General features: G+C 42.8%; 2 protein-coding genes across 4 annotated transcripts; both read left to right on the top strand.

Moving 5' to 3' along the window:
• The first annotated feature begins 212 nt into the window (after window positions 1-212).
• ccdc59 (coiled-coil domain containing 59) lies at window positions 213-2,006 on the top strand. The gene is made up of 4 exons (XM_015959550.3): window positions 213-368; window positions 495-843; window positions 1,382-1,490; window positions 1,585-2,006. Exons 1-4 carry the CDS (start codon window positions 224-226, stop codon window positions 1,747-1,749), a joined length of 768 nt encoding a protein of 255 aa, XP_015815036.3. The 5' UTR covers window positions 213-223; the 3' UTR covers window positions 1,750-2,006.
• A 153-nt stretch (window positions 2,007-2,159) lies between these two features.
• Window positions 2,160-18,998, top strand: cracr2ab (calcium release activated channel regulator 2Ab). Of its 3 annotated transcripts, none has more exons than XM_015959512.3 (18): window positions 2,160-2,366; window positions 2,894-3,195; window positions 4,103-4,214; window positions 5,638-5,830; window positions 5,940-6,086; window positions 6,789-6,879; window positions 8,495-8,590; window positions 9,223-9,410; window positions 9,632-9,703; window positions 10,506-10,554; window positions 10,653-10,735; window positions 10,991-11,645; window positions 11,714-11,852; window positions 12,082-12,163; window positions 13,089-13,203; window positions 13,598-13,699; window positions 18,047-18,123; window positions 18,243-18,998. In XM_015959512.3, the coding sequence occupies exons 2-18, from the start codon at window positions 3,040-3,042 to the stop codon at window positions 18,328-18,330; spliced, it is 2,445 nt and encodes an 814-aa protein (XP_015814998.3). In that variant the 5' UTR covers window positions 2,160-2,366; window positions 2,894-3,039; the 3' UTR covers window positions 18,331-18,998. The 3 variants fall into 3 exon arrangements, with proteins under 3 accessions (XP_015814998.3, XP_070404864.1, XP_070404861.1); XM_070548763.1 differs by having other exon boundaries at window positions 8,488-8,590; window positions 9,227-9,410; window positions 11,084-11,645; XM_070548760.1 differs by having other exon boundaries at window positions 8,488-8,590; window positions 9,227-9,410.
• Window positions 18,999-19,271: the final 273 nt, after the last annotated feature.

Raw genomic sequence — 19,271 nt, 5'->3', positions numbered from 1 at the left:
TTTCCTCATTCTATTTAGATTTTTATTTATAAATATTGTCGTTTAAGTCTTTAATAGTGTTTGTTGTGCGGCCAAAAACGTGATAAGACATGTTTTTCATTGAAAGAACCGTATCTTCGGTAATTGATTCGTCAAGCCTGTTAACTACGTCATTAAGCAGCGTCTAAAGAGGAACAGCATGCTTGAACATTACAAGAGTTTTTCTTGACAAAATTATGTTGAAATGGCTCCGACACGCCAAAAAGTTAAGAATACAAAAGTTTCAGGGAAAGATGTACATTTTAATAAAGCAAAACTGCCGACAGCGGCAGTTAAAAAGAAGAGAAAATGGATCCCTGAGCACAAATTCAAAGGCAGCGTGAAGGAAGGTAGGTTCTCCGAAAAGACAGACAAAAGTAACATCTGTTGGAGTAAATCGTTAGTGTTTGTCAAATGTGGTAAATTCTCAGTGAACGTTGTCGGTCTGAAACTAAACCTTAACCTTTTCTCCACAGGACGAGGATTTGCGTTCGATAAAAAACAGAAAGTCAGACATGAATACAACAAGCTGCTACGAAAAGAGAGAAAAAAGCAGACCACTGAGTCCAAAGTTCTGTATAAAGAAGAGTATCCAGAACATCTGAAACATCTGTATCTGGCAGAGGAAGAAAAACTGAGGAATGAAGCCTGGACCAACAGGATGAACAGGAGCAAGCTGAGAATAAAGGGACAACTCAAGGATAAACAAAGTGCTGCTGTTGATGATGATGATGAGGAGGAGGAGGAGGAATTCATTGGAGGATCAGAACAGATGGATTCAGTTTCTGAGAACCCCAAACCAATGATGGCCTTAGAGAAGGAGAGGTGACCGATTAGCAGAAATATATCCTTATGTTGAGTTATGTGCGCAGTTTCCAAAACCTATATGTAGTTTTATCTGTTATCCTTTTGTTAACCCACAAATACAGAAATTCACATTTCATGTCCTGTTTTGCGCTAATTCTTTAGATGTTCTTTTAGTCATTTTCTTTTTGTGGTCTCCCCATAACGGATTCTACCATTACAGACGATTTTATTGGCATAATGCTTCTATTGAAATAGAAAAATAAATTTTTCTAAAGTAAATGTTTTTTCTTACAGTTTGATTGGATCTGTTTCCACTCTTCAGATCGGTTTGAAGTTTGATTAGTTTGAAAATAATTACGTTCTTTTATTCTTGCAAATTTAAACGATAATTTTTGAAACTTTATTTTTTTGCTGGCAACCTTTGATTTTCTTTTTACCAGTGTAGAGTAAATGTTGAATGTTATCCTATCATATCAGTCATTTTTTCAGGTCAACCCTTTTTTGATGCTTTTCATAAATTAAATAAGAAACTGTTTTTATTTGTTTTTGTTTGCAGTCTTCCAATAAGCAACCGCATGAAGAAGAAAATGGAGAAGAAGACATCCTACCAGCGGACAAAGGAGGAATTTGAGAGAGTCAGAGAGAACCAGAGGAAAAAGAAAGAGGTGAAATGTTGCCTCTTTCTTCTCAGCTATCAAATTGTAATAATGGCTTTGTTCTTTGTGTTGAACTCGTTATTTATTTGCATTTTGATTCCAGGAGTACCTGAAGAACAAACAGCAGAGAGAAGAAGCCCTGCAGAGATACAAGCAGAAAAAATCAGAGACGTTTCAAATGCTGAGCAAAAAGACTAAGAAAGGACAGCCAAATCTGAACCTGCAGATGGAGTATTTACTCCAGAAGATCCAAGGAGCGAATAAATGAACTCATCAGGAAAAGGGAGTGGAATTTATCTGCCATTTAAACCTGCTTCCTGATTTATCACAGCTTGCAAATATTCTGTGAGGTGATTTTATAGTGTTTTGTTCCAGATAAGAGCCAAGCCAGGGCTACTTATAATCATAAACCACAAGATGGCATCGTTAGATGTGGACATGTTTTGTGATGAAATGCATTGCTTCCTCCTGTGCAGTTATTTCATTTAAATGTCATGACATGTTTATTAAACTGGCTCAAAATAACTATGGCCTTACTAATAATACATCACCACTATTTTAGTATTATCTTTGGATCAATTTAGATTGTTTATCTGTTGCACAATGCTCAAGTCCATAGGTGTCGGTTCTGCTGTTGTCATACAGAATGTAGCGTTAGCTTGCATAGAGAGAATTTTCTGCAGCCTCCCCCCCCCCCCTCCATCAGTGAGCTACTGTGCACCCAAACTGAAAAGCCTCAGGCGACTTCCTCATGACATCACATGGTTGCAGAATGACTTGTTGAGCGTTCATCTGTGAGGCAGGACTTCCTAAGTACAGAAAACGGTCAGCACTGTTGAAACTTGATTTCGAAGGAAGGCTCTGGGTTATTTTGCTCGTAAGGAGGTGAGACGTTGACATTTTGTTTCTGATTTGTTCTAGTTTGCTGAAAGGTTTCACATGTTAAAACGTATTTTCCTTATTATGTAACATATTGAGTGTAAATATGGAGTTTATTGTCCTGAAAGTTTGATATTATGAAAGAAAAACAAATTTTTTGACATTTAAAGACGATTAATCTCACCTATAATCTGCAAGTTTCAGATTTTCACAAACAAAACAAGAAGCATTCACACATTTAACAGCTCATACATCAGGTTCTTTTCCATCAGAGATGTGTTAAAAATGGCTTTTAGCGAGCAGAGGTAATACATCTGCTTCTCAGGATCTGGCAGTGCAGTCATTACGCTGTCATGTGTTCCTTACAGCAAGGCATTAAGATAATCCTTCAGTGCTTTTGCACCACTTGTTCCTGCTCAGTTGGAAAGGGGAAGTGGTTTAAAGTTGTAATAAGTCTGCTACTGTGGAGCCCTTTTCAGATAGACATTCTGGAACATTTGTTTAGTTGTTGTTTATTTTGTTTCTTTTGACAGAGAAACCTCCATTATCAGCAAAAGCCACGGATCTCCTCGGCTGCTGCTTCTCATCGCCGCCATGCTGACTCCAAAGGCCCCCAAGGGTTGAACGGAGCACTTAAAGTGCTCTCTCCTAAATACACCAGTGTCCCTTTTTGAAGAGCATGGAGGAAGACGAGTGCAAGGTGAATGGATTGAGACCAAGCCCGGAGAGGAGAGGCTCAGACTGGGATCACACCGCCCTTCTGGACAAGACCAAGGAGTTCTTTCAGACCTGCGATGTGGAGGGGAAAGGCTTCATCCACCGCACTGATATGAGGGTTAGAGATGATGGCGTTACGTCCCAGCAGAGGAATATGTTTTTGTTAGACAGCCTCATCCTTTTGTGTTTAGCTTCTCTGATTCCCGGACAACCTGTGAAAGCATTAAGAGTTTGTGAAGCAGAACAACAGGTCATGCCTGTGTGACCTGCATGCTTTTACTTGTGTCCTCCCGTTAGACGTTAATAACAGTGAATAACAAGCAGGAAACACTTAGTGTCACCGCTCTGGCTTTGTGCTGGAGTTTCCTATTTCTCATTTTATCATATTAAAAAAAGCACCGTGCCCTCTCAGTGCCCCCGAACAGGCTGACGAGCGCTGCTGATGACAACGTGCACCGGTATAAGTCTGCTTACCTGCACACGTTATTCTGCAGGCAGGAACGATAAACAGAAGCCGCTTTAAAGCGTTGTGCTGCATCGACAGTTAATTGGGCCTGAGTTCAGGAGCCTCGTGCCGTCATTATTGTTGCATGTAAGCTTTCTGTGAAAATCGCTGTTGGGTGACACATGAAGCAGGCCATGGACGTAATTTTGGGGGGGACAGGGAGGACATGCCCCCCCCCCACTTTTTCCAAAGTCAAGTTTTGACCCCTGCACTTTTTACCATCCAAACACAATATTACGCTATAGTAAATTGAAACTGGTTGAGCTCTAGGACCAAGCAGAAAACAACCGTTTGTGTTGAAGCTTGTTTCCCATTAGAACATACTGTAAAGATACCCCCCCCCCGTGTCCCCCCCACTTCTAAAGTGAAAATTATGTCCATGAAGCAGGCACTGATGATAGCAAGCTATTTTTGAGTTTGAAGAATAGAAAAGAGAGTTGTTTAAAAAATAAACTGCTTCTAATCACCCAGCGATCACATTACTGTATTTCATTTAGCCGGTTTGTTGTCCTCCCGACAGCGACTCCACAGAGAGCTGCCTCTTTCTGCTGAAGAGCTGGAGGACGTCTTCGACTCCCTGGACACAGACCACACAGGTCACCTCACGCTGGCGGCGTTTTCCTCTAGATTCAGTAGGTTTCCTGCCTTCAGCGGCCATTAACGCCTTACAGTTTAATCCAAAGCAAAGCAGATGAAACAACTGCATCAAATGGAGACAGAGCTGTGAAATTTATTTTTGATTGACATTTTTTTATGGAGGGAAAAATGCAGAACAATCCATTAGTTTTCCATTTGAAGCATGAAATTACTTATAACCTGAATACGCAACTTTAGCACAATAGAAAGCAGGCTCGCTGCAAGAGATATATACAGTGTGTGTGTGTATGTGTGTGAGAGAGAGATAATGAAACAACTTTAGATAAAGAACAAGCTAAAACATGAAATTAAGTAAAATGCCTTAAAAGAACCAAATGATCAACCAGTAAAAGCTTTAGTAAAAAGGTATATCTTCAGTTTAGATTTTAAAACTTCCACAGAGCATGCTTGTTGTCTGACATCCTGTGGCAGATCATAATTCCAGGGCGATGGAGCACAAAAAGCTAACGCACACCCACCCAGAGTCATCTGCTTTATTTTCGGCATGTAGTTCAAAACAAGACCTTAAAGAGCAAGTCACCCACGACCAGATTCTTACTCAACTCCCACTTCCTGTTTGAAAAAGGCAACAAATGCTGTTGCCTAGCAGACCTAGAGGGTGGAGCCACTAACAAATACACACACAACATTGTGACATCATAATGTACCATCTCACATCATTGTGTACCGTTTAGCCAATAGCGATGGCAGATTTCAATTCAAATGCAGTGCTGAGTTTTTGCCAGACAACGGTGCACCGCTGACAGTTTTAGGCAAAATATTTAAATTTTAACTAAGATGCACTAAAATGCCAAATTATTGACTGCATTTGTCTACAGCACAATCAGACACTCATTTATATAGTTTATCAGCAAAAAAAATGTTGATTTGGAGTGACTTGCTCTTTAAAATCCGCTCCAGCAGGACACAGCAACCGGATTTCAGGACAGGCGTGGTGTGGTCATGTTCTTTTTCTGAAACTGGCAGTGGTGGATGAGACAGACAAGCTGTGAAACGTCAGGTTACGCCGAAAAATAAACCCTGAACACGAACAATCATTTCTTTCTTTTTCTTTAAAAGAAAGTTCTCAAAAAATCCTGATGAATCAAACATTTCCAATCCCTAAAATAATTTGGGAAGATTTCAATTTCATTGTTGGACAGCGTTCTTGCTAATGAAGACCTTTTTTTTAATCATTCACTACATCAGTGGTTACTATAGTGATTAGGTTGCATCTGCGCTTTTTCTTTTGCAAGAACGGGGCTGTGAGGCAGAGCTGGAGCACAGCAGAGAGGGACGGGGACAGAGTAACTATTTTAACATTAAATATAGTAGCAGATTGTTTCGGGAAGTGCGTTTTTTTTATTGAAAACTGATGTCCAGCTTGGAAAAAAAATCACCTGTTTTGATACACTTTAGGTCAGTTCCTGCACGGTCGCAGAATCTCAGTAACTGATGAGCTGAATCAGGGCCTTGTGCCGGTTTCTAAGGCAAAGGAAGCGCTTTACCAGAGCCAGTGGGAAGCCAGACTGTCAGGAATGGAAGATGAGGAGGAGGAGGGACACTTCACCATGCTGCTGGAAAGTCTGGGAGCCAGTAATGTGTTTGAGGAGTGAGCATATTCTCTGTGTTCACATCTTTTTGTGTCGTTTGAGTCTCTTCATTCCCAGATTAATTTAACAAATCTGCCTATTTACATCCTTCTTTTCCCTCTTCTCCAGTCCAGACGAGGTGCGCAGCCTTTGGGCCAAACTCAGGCGGGATGAGCCTCACCTCCTCTCCAACTTTGAAGAGTTTTTGGCCAGGGTTACTCACCAAATTAAAGAGGCCCATCAGGAAAGGACGGAGATGGAGAGTGCCTTGCAGAGGTAACACCACTGAACATTAACACAAACAACACACAAACCCTAACTTCTGCTAGGTGGATGGATGACAAGGAAATGACTGTTTGCAAGTTGGAGATTAAACACGAAAACAGGAATTAAGAGACTTGGCACTAGTGTTTTCACAATGAAAAGTTCAAATTAGTTGTTTTTTTAAACTCTGAAGCTCTGACTTGGAGATTAACAGTACGTTTGTTTGTGTGTATGATTATATTATGGAACCAGGCTGGGATGTTTGCATGGAATTAACAGGAATTCTCTGAAGAACAAATTCCACATTCCTGTTGAATTACCATTAATCTGGACTCACAATGACTAATAGCTGTTTTTACTGCTGTAAGTAAACAAAAAAGCTACTATTGAAGGGAGTTATTTATACTTTTGTGAAATTGGGTAAAGTTGCAAACAGAACAAGCATCAACAGGGAATAGGAATGCCTTGGGACTACATAGATTTATGCTGCTTTATTAGCTGGTTAAGTTCTTTTCAGACGGGATGGGAATTCCAGTGTACAGCTCTGGTATGAACAAGGAGTCCTACTGCTGTTTGCATGTTGGTCCAAGTGTTTTTAATCCCCCTAAAGCACTTAAAAGGACAATGTTATCATCTTGAAACGATTTGATTTGAAAAAAGTTTGTTTCGTGCTTCACAGAGTCACTAATAATTGTTATTTTTCTGACATTCCAGAAAGGCTGCTACTCACAACAGCGAGATTCGTCATTTATACGAAGAGATGGAGGCACAGATCAAGACTGAGAAAGACAGGCTTCTGCTGCAGGTATGGATGCTCGGCTCAGCCACCGAGGAATCAGCTTCCTTCTCAGGTGCAGTTTGACTTAACCCCAGCTGTTTCTTCCGGCTCTCGGAGGGTGCAGATGCTTTTCTTCTCCTCTCCTCCATGTCTTATCCTCAAGGCCTTTGTCTGTCTGTGTGTGTTGGGTGCACGGCTGCTTCTGCATTTTTTCTGGAAACTGGAAACTGAAATTCACTAAAATGGATCTCGTCAGTTGGTCACTCAACGTGGATGATAAAATTTTTTCAATGATAAGAACGGGAGAAGGGGCTCCCGGATGCCCCTCTGGGACAGACCAGCTGTCTGTGGAGGACTCTGAAGACGTGTGGATATTTGTGGTGTTGGTGTCGGGTTTCCTGCTCATTGGCCTTGGAGGCTACCTGGCTTACTGGAAAATTAATGAGCTGTCGAGGAATATTGGCCTGATCCCGGAGCTCAGAGATGGATTGCACCGCGCTGTGAATTCACAGACTCACATAATTGTCGAGATGAACCGTAAGCTTGGAACTTTGGCGGAGATTCATTCTTTGGCACAAAGATGGATGCCATCAAGGGGAGAGTGGACGAAACAGCACGGATTAGGATAGATTAATGTCCATTATTGGGATCTTGAGAGGTTGAGGACCAACAAACTGTAAGACAGAGAGGAAATGATCTCTGTCTGGCCCCAAAACAATTTCTAATCGGAATCTGGCGCCCTTGAGCCTGCAAGGCTCCAACGAAAACTCCCCCCTCAGAAGATATGTGGAATGTGCCGTCGCTATGGCAACTCAACTCTGTCTCCTTTCCCAGCCTGGGCGGGACTGCGGGAAGGCCGCTGAAATGTTCCAGGGTCACTGCAACCCTCAATGCTCCTCCCCCTATCCACACTGGGGTGACATGCGCTGCTTATCGTGGCTGCAGGAACTGAAGTGGGGATAGTCCCAACCCACCACCCCACCTAGTGGACACTTATGCAACAGACTTCAGACAACACAACATATCTGTCTGAGGTGTTTTTTTTTTTTTGCAGAGCAAAGCTGCTCTCCCTCTGAAGTGCCATTTTTCCCTCCACCTGAACCAACCCTCATGTAACCCTATTATCTCTATTAAGGTAGCGCGACTCAGGGTTGCGGATGACCACAGTCACCAATTCTTGTCATGTGTCTTGCCCATGTATGTCTGATCTCTGAATTGTGTGTACTGAAACTCTAATTTCCCTCTGGGATTAATAAAGTATCTTTGAATTTGATTGATTTGAAAAGGTTCAAGAATCCCTGATTTTGACTTTTTGTGAGATGTTAAAAAACCAACATTTTACCAACTTTAAGACGGTTTTTAATTAGATGAGAGATCCAATCTAATGCAGTCCTCCCACACTCTCCCTGGTTTAGCATGGAGACCGGATTTCTGTGGGGGTGTCTTGTGATATCTGCCAGGATTCTTTAGGATGTGGGTTGAGTTTATAGGGTGAAATTAAGTTAACTATTTGCCTTTTTTTTGTTGCAACCTACCTTTTGAAATGTTTTTCTTTAGTGTGTGCGTCTGACGGAGCCTCTATCCTTAGTTGTGTGCCTCTCTGTGAACTTTTATCCTTATCCTTTCTGTTCTGAGCCTTTAGGACTCCGAGCGCATTCAGCTGCACAGTCAGGACCTGGAGCACCAACTTCTGTCAAAGGAGAGGGAGCTGGATCACCTTTTCCAGAAACAGAAACGGGTTTGTTTATATGTATTTGTCAAAAATATCCATATTTGATAGATTTTAGATTTAAAAATGTAAATTCATGCCCGTTTTGTAGGACTTTAAATTTTTTTAACGAAGGTGTTTTTAGTCACAAGTAGCCTACACGACTGAAAAGCTTTATTTTCTGTCCAGCTCAGCTCTGTAAAACTTGTTTTCTAAAAATGCATTCATGCCAAGTTTGGCTCTAAATATAGCAAAGCAAAGCTAGCTGGAATCACCATCTCACAGCCAATCATTAGCTCCATTAAAGCCACCTCTGCTAACGTAAAAACATCCCAACCTCGAGGAAAGTTCGCCAAATGTTGAACTGAGAAGCTGGCGACCCAGTGGGTTGCATTTATTTTAATTGGGTTGTCATCACCACTGCAATTACTGGTAACAAGTCACAGAGGTGTTGGTGTGATTAGTTTGGATTGTACCGAGCAGATTTATTAGAAATGCAATTAAAAGTTTTCTGAAATGCTAATTTCTGCCTCACTGCTACGGACAGAAAACACTGTTTTTGCAGATCCAAAAATAGGTTTATGAACCTGTAAACTTCACAATTAAACACAGCAGATCCATATCACCGATACTGTTACTTATTAAAACTCCATTTGTGGCAGTTAGAGCTCCAGTGCCATGAGCTGAACAACGAGAAGCAGGAGAGCCACGTGGAGAACGTCAAGCTGAAAATGACCAATGACGAGCTGTCCAGAGCGCTGGAGAACACCAGCCAGGAGCTGACGCTGGCCCAGGAGCAGCTGGCCATGCTGCAGGAGCAGGCTGCCCAGCTGCAGTGGGAGAAGGAGATGTAGGTGGAAACTCTGCAAACTCATGGGCCTAAAAATAACTTGTTTGAGTCAGATGGTTTGCTTCTGTTATATGGAATCCTGAAAAATAGGAATAAAGCAACAAATTTGTGATAGTAATAAGCTCTTAAAAATATCTAAATGAAATAAATCCATTAAAGTGCTTCTCTATGCGTACGATGCAAGTACCAGGCTGATTGATGTGGTCTTTGTCACGTTTAAGGGAAATGTACAGAGTCACTGAAGGGCTGCAGCGGGAAAAGCAGAGTCTTATGAAGCAGCTTGATCTCCTCAGGTGAGACGAAAGCACCACATGAAAAATATCCAAATCTGGTTTTGATTTAATTTGTCATGTTGGGCTGAAGTTTTCTAACCCACATGAAAGAATCACGAGGAGAGAGGTGAGTAAAATATGTTTTTATTATAAAGAATTAATGAAAATGAAAAGCGCTGATCCAAACTGGGCCAGGGGGGCGTTCTGATTCTAAAACAGAAGATAGCAAAAAATGAAAACTGAGAACCAAGAAAACACTGGAGTAATGGTGTTGGAGTCTTACTGTATGAAGTGTGGGTCTGAGCTGGAGAGGGAGGCAAGTCAGGTCTGAGCTGGAGATGGTCTGGAGAGGTGTAGCAGGCAAAGGAGTAATCCAGGACAGGTGAGAGGTGGAGAGCGGGAGACCAGAGGAGTTGAGCGGCGTTGGGAAATATATCCACTTCAGACTGCAGGAAGCTGAGGGTAAGAATCCAGGGCTGGTACTGGAGCAGACAAGGAGAGCAAAACTGAGCACACGGGAGAAAAATACAAGACTAGCGTCAAAGAGGAACGAGGAGAGCTAGAGTACCCATCAATAGAGTATCAACCGGCACAGAAGTGTGGCAACACCGCTCCTTATATCCTCTGGCCTGGCTGACTGATAATCAGCTGTAGCTGCGGCTCTCCAACCTGCTCACCTGCAAACACTCAGGAGCACAGCCACAGAGAAAAAGCAGAACCATGACAATTTTAATACTTTTCTTCTACTCATAACCTTGTAGATCTCTTTAACGTGACCAAGAAGCAACTAACAAAAGATGTTTTTCTCTCTTGTTTGTTCCAGAGAAATGAACAAACATTTAAAAGATGAGTGCGACGTTTGCTGTGGTGTAGTGAGTAAAATCTGCTTTATTTATCTACTGAAATGGCGTTTTCAACACCAAAAGATTGAAAATAACATTTTATAACATGTTGTTTTTGTTCTAAAAAGCCGAGAAATTCACTCAGAAGGAAGCAGAAACAGAGAGCGGACCTCGACGACTTGTTTGACGACTCCAGCAAACCAGCAAAAAGGTAATTCCTGGATCATCTCACTCCCCTTTTAACTAAAGTCACCCATCAGATTAAGATTTCTCTGCAAAAATTAAAAAACAAATCAGTAAAGAAGGAAAAACAGAGGATATCTGATTCTAATCATGATTCATAATCAAACAAATTATTATTTCAGTTTAGTTAAAATGAACATTTGAGGGCTCTGGCCTGAGATGATTGCTCTCAGCTAAGTGAATTGATGGGAGTATATCCTCTGTTTGTCATCTGTTCCTAAAGAGCTTCTCTGATGGTGGACAGGTCCTTCCTGTCTTTAGAAGCGTTGCCTGTAGAGCACCTTCAAATCGTGTTTGTTGCTCCATCCTCCTGTAGTGAAGACGAAACTCCACCCACTTCCTCCACCACCACCGCCAGCGCCTCTAAATGTCAACGACCTTCAGTGAAGAGGGTCTCAGGTTTGGCCAACGGTAACGCCAGCGGAGCTCAACCCGAGCTGCATGAAGTCAAGCCAAAAACCAGAAAGAATTCAGGCAAGACCACCATGACAGTGAAAAACAGAGACCGGTCAAAGAAAGTGGAGACTGGGAGGAAGGTGGAGGAAGAGGAGGAAGTTGTGGATGCTCCACCAGATGGGTGGCCCCTGCATCGCATCATCTCCATTGAGGAGGACCATCTACCACACCTGCTTCAAGGTGGACCTCAGATCTTACCGCACCAGCTGAGTGAGGAGGAAGATGAGGTGGATGAGGAAGATGCACTGAGTGAAAATGAACCCGTTGCTGTTAAAGCTACAGATGTTCCCGTAACCCCTCCCTCCAGACTGACACCAAGCACCACTGAAGCTCCTTCTCCTTCTAAGAAGTCCCACCTTCACCGAGTGAAGAAGACTCCAATGTCTTCAAGAGGACAGCCTGTGGGGAAGGAGACCCAGCAGGTAAATCATCTGCTCTGATGTATTCTCACCATCAGAAAGCTTTGAGAAAACATTTCCTTCATCTTCAGGAAGCCAAAGAGAGAGCTCTGTTTGCCCCAGATCGTCTGTTCAAGGTGGTCCTGGTTGGAAACTCCAGCGTAGGGAAGACGTCCTTGCTACGCTCTTTCTGCGAGGGACGTTTCCACCCGTCCACAACCGCTACAGTGGGTGAGAAGACACAATCCGTCATGAGTGTGATTTAGCATCACATGAAAGGGCTTGTGAAGTCACACTGCCCGGCTCACATTCTACAGCAGATTAAGTGTTTAATCTCTCCTGAAACGTTAACGTCAGCCCTTTTATCACCTACTTGTTCCACCCCATGGTGACCATTCTCTCATCTAAGGTTCAGCACCTTTTAAAAGATGAGGGTTTCCTTTTCTAATCTCCCGACCAGGTATTGACTACAGCGTGAAGACACTGACTCTGGGGAACATGCAGGTCGCCATGCAGCTTTGGGACACTGCAGGTCAGGAAAGGTAAGTTGAAAAAAAGGAATTTATAAATGTGTCATTTACTCAATGCTAATTTTAAAATCAGTGAATTTAGAAAGAAAATACAGAAGATAAAATAGTTATCTTTAGTTTAGTTAGAGGTAGCGCTCTATCTCACCAGCCAAGTTGTAAAATTGAAGTACAAATTTTAGTTCACAAAAAGATGGAGACAGCAAACTTTGTGCCTTTGGTCACCGCTGCAGATGACCTTTTTATTGCCCACGACCGAAAGACAATGAAGAGATGGGCGTTGCTCATCTTGGAGTCAACCTAATTCAAGATCAAGTCAAATCAAGTTAACCAAACGCAAACTGGCTACATCTTTATGAGTTTTACATGAATCAAAGCTACGTTTTTGCTGTTGAACTCAAGAGTTTAAGATTGCCATATTTTGCAACATTGTGCGTGCCTTTTAAAGATTTGACTCAAATGTCATGAATTAATTCCAAATCAGTCTAGAATTTAATTGGTGCATCAATTAGAATATTTCTCTGACCAGGTAGTTCAGGCCCGTTTTTACTGTCTTGTTTCCTAGCCGTTGAGCACCTGTGTCCAGATCATGGACGTAATTTTCACTTTAGAAGTGGGGGGGGGGGGGACAGGGGGTGGGGGGTATCTTTACAGTATGATCTAATGGGAAACAGGCTTCAACACAAACGGTTGTTTTCCACTTGGTCCTAGAGCTCAACCAGTGTCAATGTAATATAGCGTAATATTGTTTTTGGATGGTAAAAAGTGCAGGGTTCCCCCCCCCCCCCCCCCCCCCCCCCCCCGCCCAAATTACGTCCATGGTCCAGATGGATGATGCACAGAGTGCCTTGTTCTATTTAGCATCTATACGATGTCGGTTCTTCGTCATGGGAACATGCATTGCCTACAGTTAGTAAACTTTATTTTGTCATTTTTGCAGGTATCGCAGCATTACCAAACAGTTCTTCCGTAAGGCCGACGGTGTGGTTGTGATGTATGACGTCACAGTGGACGAAAGCTTCAAGGCTATACGACCGTGGCTCTCCAGCGTCCAGGTGAAATGGTTAACCCCCAGACAATCTCGATGCTGGTTCTTTCATGAAATCAGACTCGTACAGTTTTTATGTGTTGTTTTCTTTTCTTTCACTGCTAATAAATGTGGAATTTCACACAAATATCTATTAATGAACTGACCTGTATTGGAATGTTTACTGCGTGAAGTGCCTTGAGGTGACTCTTGTCGTGATTTGGCACTTTATAAATAAACTTGAATTGAATTGAATTGAAATTAAGGCCAAGTGATTTTGTGACATGTTAAATATGAGTAAATATAGATGTAACCCTGCTCCTTTACTAGCTTTCAGAGGCATGAACTGTATCTAGAGCTCCTTTATCTCTTAAAAGGGATGCAGTTTGACAAATGAAGAGCTCTGCTCTGTATTTCCTCAGGAAGCAGCAGGTGAAGGGATTCATATTCTCCTGCTAGGCAACAAAATGGACATGGAACGAGAGAGGGAGGTGTCGTTTAGAGATGCTCAACAACTGTCTTTTGTAAGCCTAACTCATGGATTAATACTAAAAATAATAATGCATTTTATTTAAAAGCACCTTTCAAGGGACACAAGGACACTTTACAGCAATAAAATAATAACAAAGAAACCAAGTTAAAAACAGCAAAAATCTCACACAGAAGCCTAAAAATACCAACTAGATAATAAAATCAAAGAAGATGGAAAAGGTGACACTAGCAGTATGCAGTCTGAAATAGGCGGGATTTGAGTCTAGATTTAAAGGAGGAGAGCGAGTCAGAGTTACGGGCGGCTTGAGGGAGAGGATTCCAGAGACGGGCAGCAGAGCTGCTGAAAGCTCTGCTTCCCATAGTGCTGAGACGGAAATGTGGGACAGAGAGAGTGATAGAGGATGATGATCTGAGGGAACGGATGGGAGAGAGAATGTGAATGAGGTCAGACAGGTATGGGGAGAAAGGTTATGGATAGCTTTAAATGTGAGGAGAAGGATTTTGAAATCTATGTGTTGTCTAACAGGAAGCCAGTGAAGCTGTTGCAGGACAGGGCTGAAGTAGTGACTCACAGGGGGTTTGGAAATGATGCGTGCAGCAGAATTCTGGACCCGTTGGAGCTTATGGATGGACTTTTGTGGTAAACCAAATAGGAGTGAATTGCAGTCATCGATTCTTGAGGTGACAAGGCTGTGAACAAGTGTGGAAGCAGAGTGGGGGGTGAGAAAGGGGCGAAGGCGATTAATATTGCGCAGGTGAAAGTAGGCAGACCTAGTGATGTTACTGATGTAGGACAGAAATGAAAGAGTGGTGTCAAGGATGACACCCAGACTCTTAACCTGCATGAAAAGAGAAACAGAGGTGGAATCAACAGTAAGGGACAAACTGGGAGCTTTGGATAAAGTCTGATTTATGCTTCTCCGTCTGCGTTAGTGCGGAGACACGCAACGCCATTATCCGTCCTTGCGTAGGGCACGCAAGTACGTACGGAGTCGAGCCCACTTTTTTAAACATCCGTCGAACGAGACGGATTACGAAAGCTTGTGATTGGTCAGGACGCCGCTGTTGTTTACAGCGCCGCCATTGCAAAGAGAGCCGAGGAAAACTAGCAGCAGACACGGAGAAGCTTGAAGAATACCTCGCGAAAAAACTCTAAAAATATGAACGTTTAATTCTCCCGTGACTGGAGGAGTGAAAAGATGCGCAGCAAGCGTTTTATTTGTGGACGGAAATGACAGGAAACATGGGTTTAGAGGTGGGGAGCGCATGAAGCGGTGGGAGAATGAGAGACAAATATGTCCGTGTTAAAAGTCTCTTATATAGACAAAAACACAATATAAACACACGATCTTGGACCGATACATGACATGATACCACAGAACAGCACTACGCCCTCTGTGGTCCTGCCGGGCAATTGCTTTGCAACACTCTCCAGGAGACGGAGAAGTATGAGAGCAAAACGCTTCCGTCAATCCGTGCGTGTCTGTCCCTTGCGGAGCTGACGGAGAAGCATAAACCAGGCTTTAGGTGGATTTGATTCAACTAAAAGGATTGCTGTTTTGTCGCTGTTGAGTTTGAGAAAGTTTGTGGTGAACCAAGATTTAATTTCAGCAAGGCAGGAATAGAGGGAGGGGGGTGGAAGTGGAGATTGGGGTTTTAAGGAAAAGTAAAGCTAGGTGTCATCGGCATAGCAGTGAAAATGAATGTTAAATTTGCGAAAGATATGACCAAGTGGAAGGAGGTAGATAATGAAGAGAAGGGGCCCCAAGACAGAACCCTGGAGCACACCTTTGACAACTGGGGAGGGGTCTGATCTGAAGGATTTGAGTTGTATGAATTGTGTGCGACTTGAGAGATAAGAGAGGAACCAGTCAAGTATGAGATGGGATACACCAATAGATGAGGGCCTGTCAAGAAGGATTGAATGAGAAATGGGATCAAAAGCTGCGCTCAGATCAAGCAGGATGAGGATGGTAAGAAGGCCTGAATCAGCAGCAGTCAGAAGATGATTAGTGATTTTTAAGAGAGCATTTTCTGTACTGTGACCGGGGCGAAAACCAGATTAAAATAGTTCATGGAGAGTTTTTTGTTCCAATTGAGAGTGGAGTTGGGAGACGACGAATTTCTCCAGATTTTTTTTAATGAAAGGTAGGTTAGAAAATGGGGTGAAGGTTATTAAAGTTGTTTGGGTCTGCACCTGATTTTTTAAGTATGGGTGTGACTGCAGCGGTTTTGAGTTGAGATGGAACAATACCAGTGGTGAGAGAGGAGTGGATAATGGCAGTTATGAATGGAGTGAGAGAAGACGGGCAGGATTCAGCTAGAGAGGTGGGAAGGGGATCAAGCTGACAGGTGGAAGACTTTGGTTTGCAGACAAGATCGGAAATTTCAGAGGCATTAGGGAGTTGGAAAGTGGAGAAAGAAGAACAATGGGGAGAAAAGAGTGGCTGGAGAGAAACAGTAGATAAGTGTTGATGGATCTTACAAATTTTGTCATTGAAAAACAGCAGTTTAGATTGGCAGGTGACAGCAGAGCACATATGTGATGGTAAAGAGTTTGGACAGATCTATTCAATAATGAAAACTAGGCTCTTGGGTTACCAGTGTTGAAAGTTGCAAGTCCAGAGAAATAAACACATTTGGCAGAGGCTATTGAAGTTTTGTAGTTCCGTAAATGGGTCAGATGCATCTCTTTGAGGTCACTGAGGCCAGTTCTTTTGTAAAGATGTTCAAGTTGGCGACCTTTGGATTTTAGTGAACGTAATTCAGCAGTATACCAGGGTGCACTTGTTGAGAAGGAAACCAACCGAGTATTAAGAGGAGCAACAGAGTTATAGGTGCCATTCAGAGCACTGTTGTAATAGAAGACAAGTTAATCAGGCCTGGAGAGGTGATCCGGGATTTTTATGTTGTCAGAATTGGTGCTGAGCGTATCCATGTCAATAGATTTAAGGTTCCGAAAAGAGATGAGATGTGGTGAATGAATTGCAGATAGGCAGAGGGTGACATTAAATGACAAGAGAAAATGGTCTGTTAGAGGGAGTTCATCGGCTGCACAGTTTGTTGGAATGACACCTGAGCAGCAAACTGAGTCCAGAGTGTGTCCTTTGATGTGGGTAGGAACGTCAACAAATTGACTGAGACCAAAACTCTCCAAACAGGACAGGAATTCCCTGGTCATAGGCAGGTGTTTATTGTCTGAATGTTTATTGAAGTCCCCCAAGAGAATAACATTCTGTGATAAAGTAGAAAGCTGGGTGAGTAATAAGGATAAATCATTTATGAAGTCACTGTTTGGCTTAGGCGGGCGATAAACTGAGGCAACAGTAGTGGGAGTTGGAATAGGTAATTTAAAAACCATGCATTCAAAAGAACTGAAGTCAGGCACTGAGACAGGCAGAACTCGCCACTTCTCACGATGAATTGTTGCAACCTCTGCCTCGGCCATTGCCACGGGGATGACTAATGTAAGCATAGCCGGAAGGAGTAGCGTCCTTTACTTGAGAGAAATCGTTTGGCTGCTGCCATGTTTCATTCAGAGTTAAAAAGTCAAACTTACGGTCAGTGATGAGATCTTTGATGAGATCCCCCTTGAGTGTAAACGAGCAGATGTTGAGAAGTCCAAAGTTGACGGTGGAGTTATCCAGTTTGACAGCAGCGCTAGCCGACCTAGATGGGCAGGCAAACACGCTAGGATCGATGGTCCGGTGAGATTTACGGTAGTTGTTGCAGGTAGTGGACCAGAAGAATTTTATGGTTTCGGATGTGTCAAAGGAGAAGATTCTGCGGGACCTTCGGTCGAACGCTGGCAGATTCCAGCGAAGCCAGAGGAGTTCAGTGGCTGTGTAACGGAGTAAACCAGAAGCAGGATGGTAGCAGAAGAACAGAATTGCCCCGAGGAGAGCAGACCAGATGAGAAGCCTGCTGGAGCCCATGTCTGCAGTGCCAAGGCAGGGCAGAGACAGGTGACGAGTCCCAGAAACAGGAGGGCAGGTAAAAGGTCCACTTGCACTCGTAAAACGTTGATGAAAGTTCACTACATGTGGCACATTAAAAACCCAAAAGTACACCGCAGAAACAATACAAACATTTGAAGACAAAGCATTATAAAATGCTTAAAAGTTAAACCGGCGAGCAGCGGCAGCAAACGGCGCCAGCGTCCACGCAGACCAATAGTTGTAGGTAGTCAGATTAAAAATAACTCCTTTAGACTTTTCTAGAAAGTGACATAATGCAATTATCTTAATGTAAAAAACGCACGCTGGTTCAGAACCCTGAACTTTGCACAAAGTAAAACTGTTAGTTTTGTGTGCATGCATGCATGTGTGTGTGTGTGTGTGTGTGTGTGAGACTCATGTTTTTGTGTGTATCTATTATAGGAACACAAGGTAATGTTCTTTGAGGTCAGTGCCTACACAGGAAAAAACGTGACAGAGTCGCTGACGCAACTAGCCAGGTAAGATTCAGGATCTACCCCACTGCACACTCATCATCAGATGTGTTAATGATGTTGGTCCTGACAGAGTACAATCATGCTGTTTTCCTTTTTGTATTTGTCATTCTGTTCTTTTTCAGAGTGTTGATGGAGGCGGAGGACAAAGAACGAGAAACAACAGTCACCCTCGGTGCTCAACCTGTTAAAAAGAAAGCCTGCTGCAAGTGAAGACACGCTGCCTAACAGCAAACAAAACAAGACTAAATTGTCATAGTCTGCATCTGCGGCTCCCTCGTGTGTGTCCTGGTGTTCTCCATCCCCCTCTAGGACCCCCTTATGTGTCTCCTTGTGTTCCTCATGTGTCCCCTTGTCTACAGCCCCCTCCAGGTTCTCCCCTTAAGCTTCCTGTATTTTCTTGTATTATCTAACTAGATTTTTCCTATAGTTCTCATAGGTTCAGGTTTTCTTCTCCTAGGTTCCTTGGTCCTTCCCCACCGGTTTATTAGTTCTCCTTTTCTCCTTAGATCTTTATTTGGTTCTCCCAGTCTTTAGGTTTTGGTTATTATTCATAGGCCATGTTTATTTTACCTTCTCAGCTTAGTTTCCTCTCCCTGATTAGTTAATTGATTTCACTAGGTTCTCTCTCCTCACGCACCTGCAGCTCATCTCTCATTCATCCCGCCCCTGTGCATATAACCTTGTCTGTGTCTCTCTGTGTTGTTGGTCCATTGTTTGTGTCAGCATCTTCTCATCCCCCTCGCTAGGTTTTAGTATCTTTAGGCCTCTTGTGTTCTTGGATTTCTCTAGTTTTTGATATTAGGATTTTTGGACTTTGGTCTTTGGCTCCCTGCCTCCTTTGGATTTACTCCTTAATAAAGGATTTTACGATTTTTCCACCTCCTGCCCCGTGTCTCTGGTTCTGCATCTTGGGTCCTAACCTTCCTCCAAACCCACATTGTGACATAAATTGGATGGGAAATTCAAACTGTATACGAAACGTACTGAGAGTTTGTGATCTCTGACAGGTGTGCACAGATAAAATGTTAAATACATGTTGGATTGGTGTGAAAACCTTGTTTAAAGGTGTTTATTATCACGAATCTTTTATTTCAGCTAAGAAAGAGGCAGTGGGTGAAGAAATAGTGCTCACGTGGGACGAGGTTCATCAA

The sequence above is a fragment of the Nothobranchius furzeri genome, chromosome 1 (genome assembly GCF_043380555.1).
Source record: "Nothobranchius furzeri strain GRZ-AD chromosome 1, NfurGRZ-RIMD1, whole genome shotgun sequence".
In the NCBI taxonomy this organism is placed as follows: Eukaryota; Metazoa; Chordata; class Actinopteri; order Cyprinodontiformes; family Nothobranchiidae; genus Nothobranchius; species Nothobranchius furzeri.
The sequence above is the reverse complement of the archived record's forward strand: the minus strand, read 5'-3'. Positions and strand labels throughout refer to the sequence as shown.

What these genes read in the sequence shown, in the direction of transcription:
- ccdc59 (XM_015959550.3), top strand. Translation starts at nt 224, where the DNA reads ATGGCTCCGACACGCCAAAAAGTTAAGAATACAAAAGTTTCAGGGAAA. An exon ending in CAAAGGCAGCGTGAAGGAAG is followed by an intron (nt 369 to 494) that starts GTAGGTTCTCCG and finishes TTTTCTCCACAG; the next exon opens with GACGAGGATTTGCGTTCGAT. An exon ending in ATGGCCTTAGAGAAGGAGAG is followed by an intron (nt 844 to 1,381) that starts GTGACCGATTAG and finishes TTTTGTTTGCAG; the next exon opens with TCTTCCAATAAGCAACCGCA.
- cracr2ab (XM_070548760.1), top strand. Translation starts at nt 3,040, where the DNA reads ATGGAGGAAGACGAGTGCAAGGTGAATGGATTGAGACCAAGCCCGGAG. An exon ending in GGCGTTTTCCTCTAGATTCA is followed by an intron (nt 4,215 to 5,637) that starts GTAGGTTTCCTG and finishes GATACACTTTAG; the next exon opens with GTCAGTTCCTGCACGGTCGC. An exon ending in TGGGGAAGGAGACCCAGCAG is followed by an intron (nt 11,646 to 11,713) that starts GTAAATCATCTG and finishes CTTCATCTTCAG; the next exon opens with GAAGCCAAAGAGAGAGCTCT.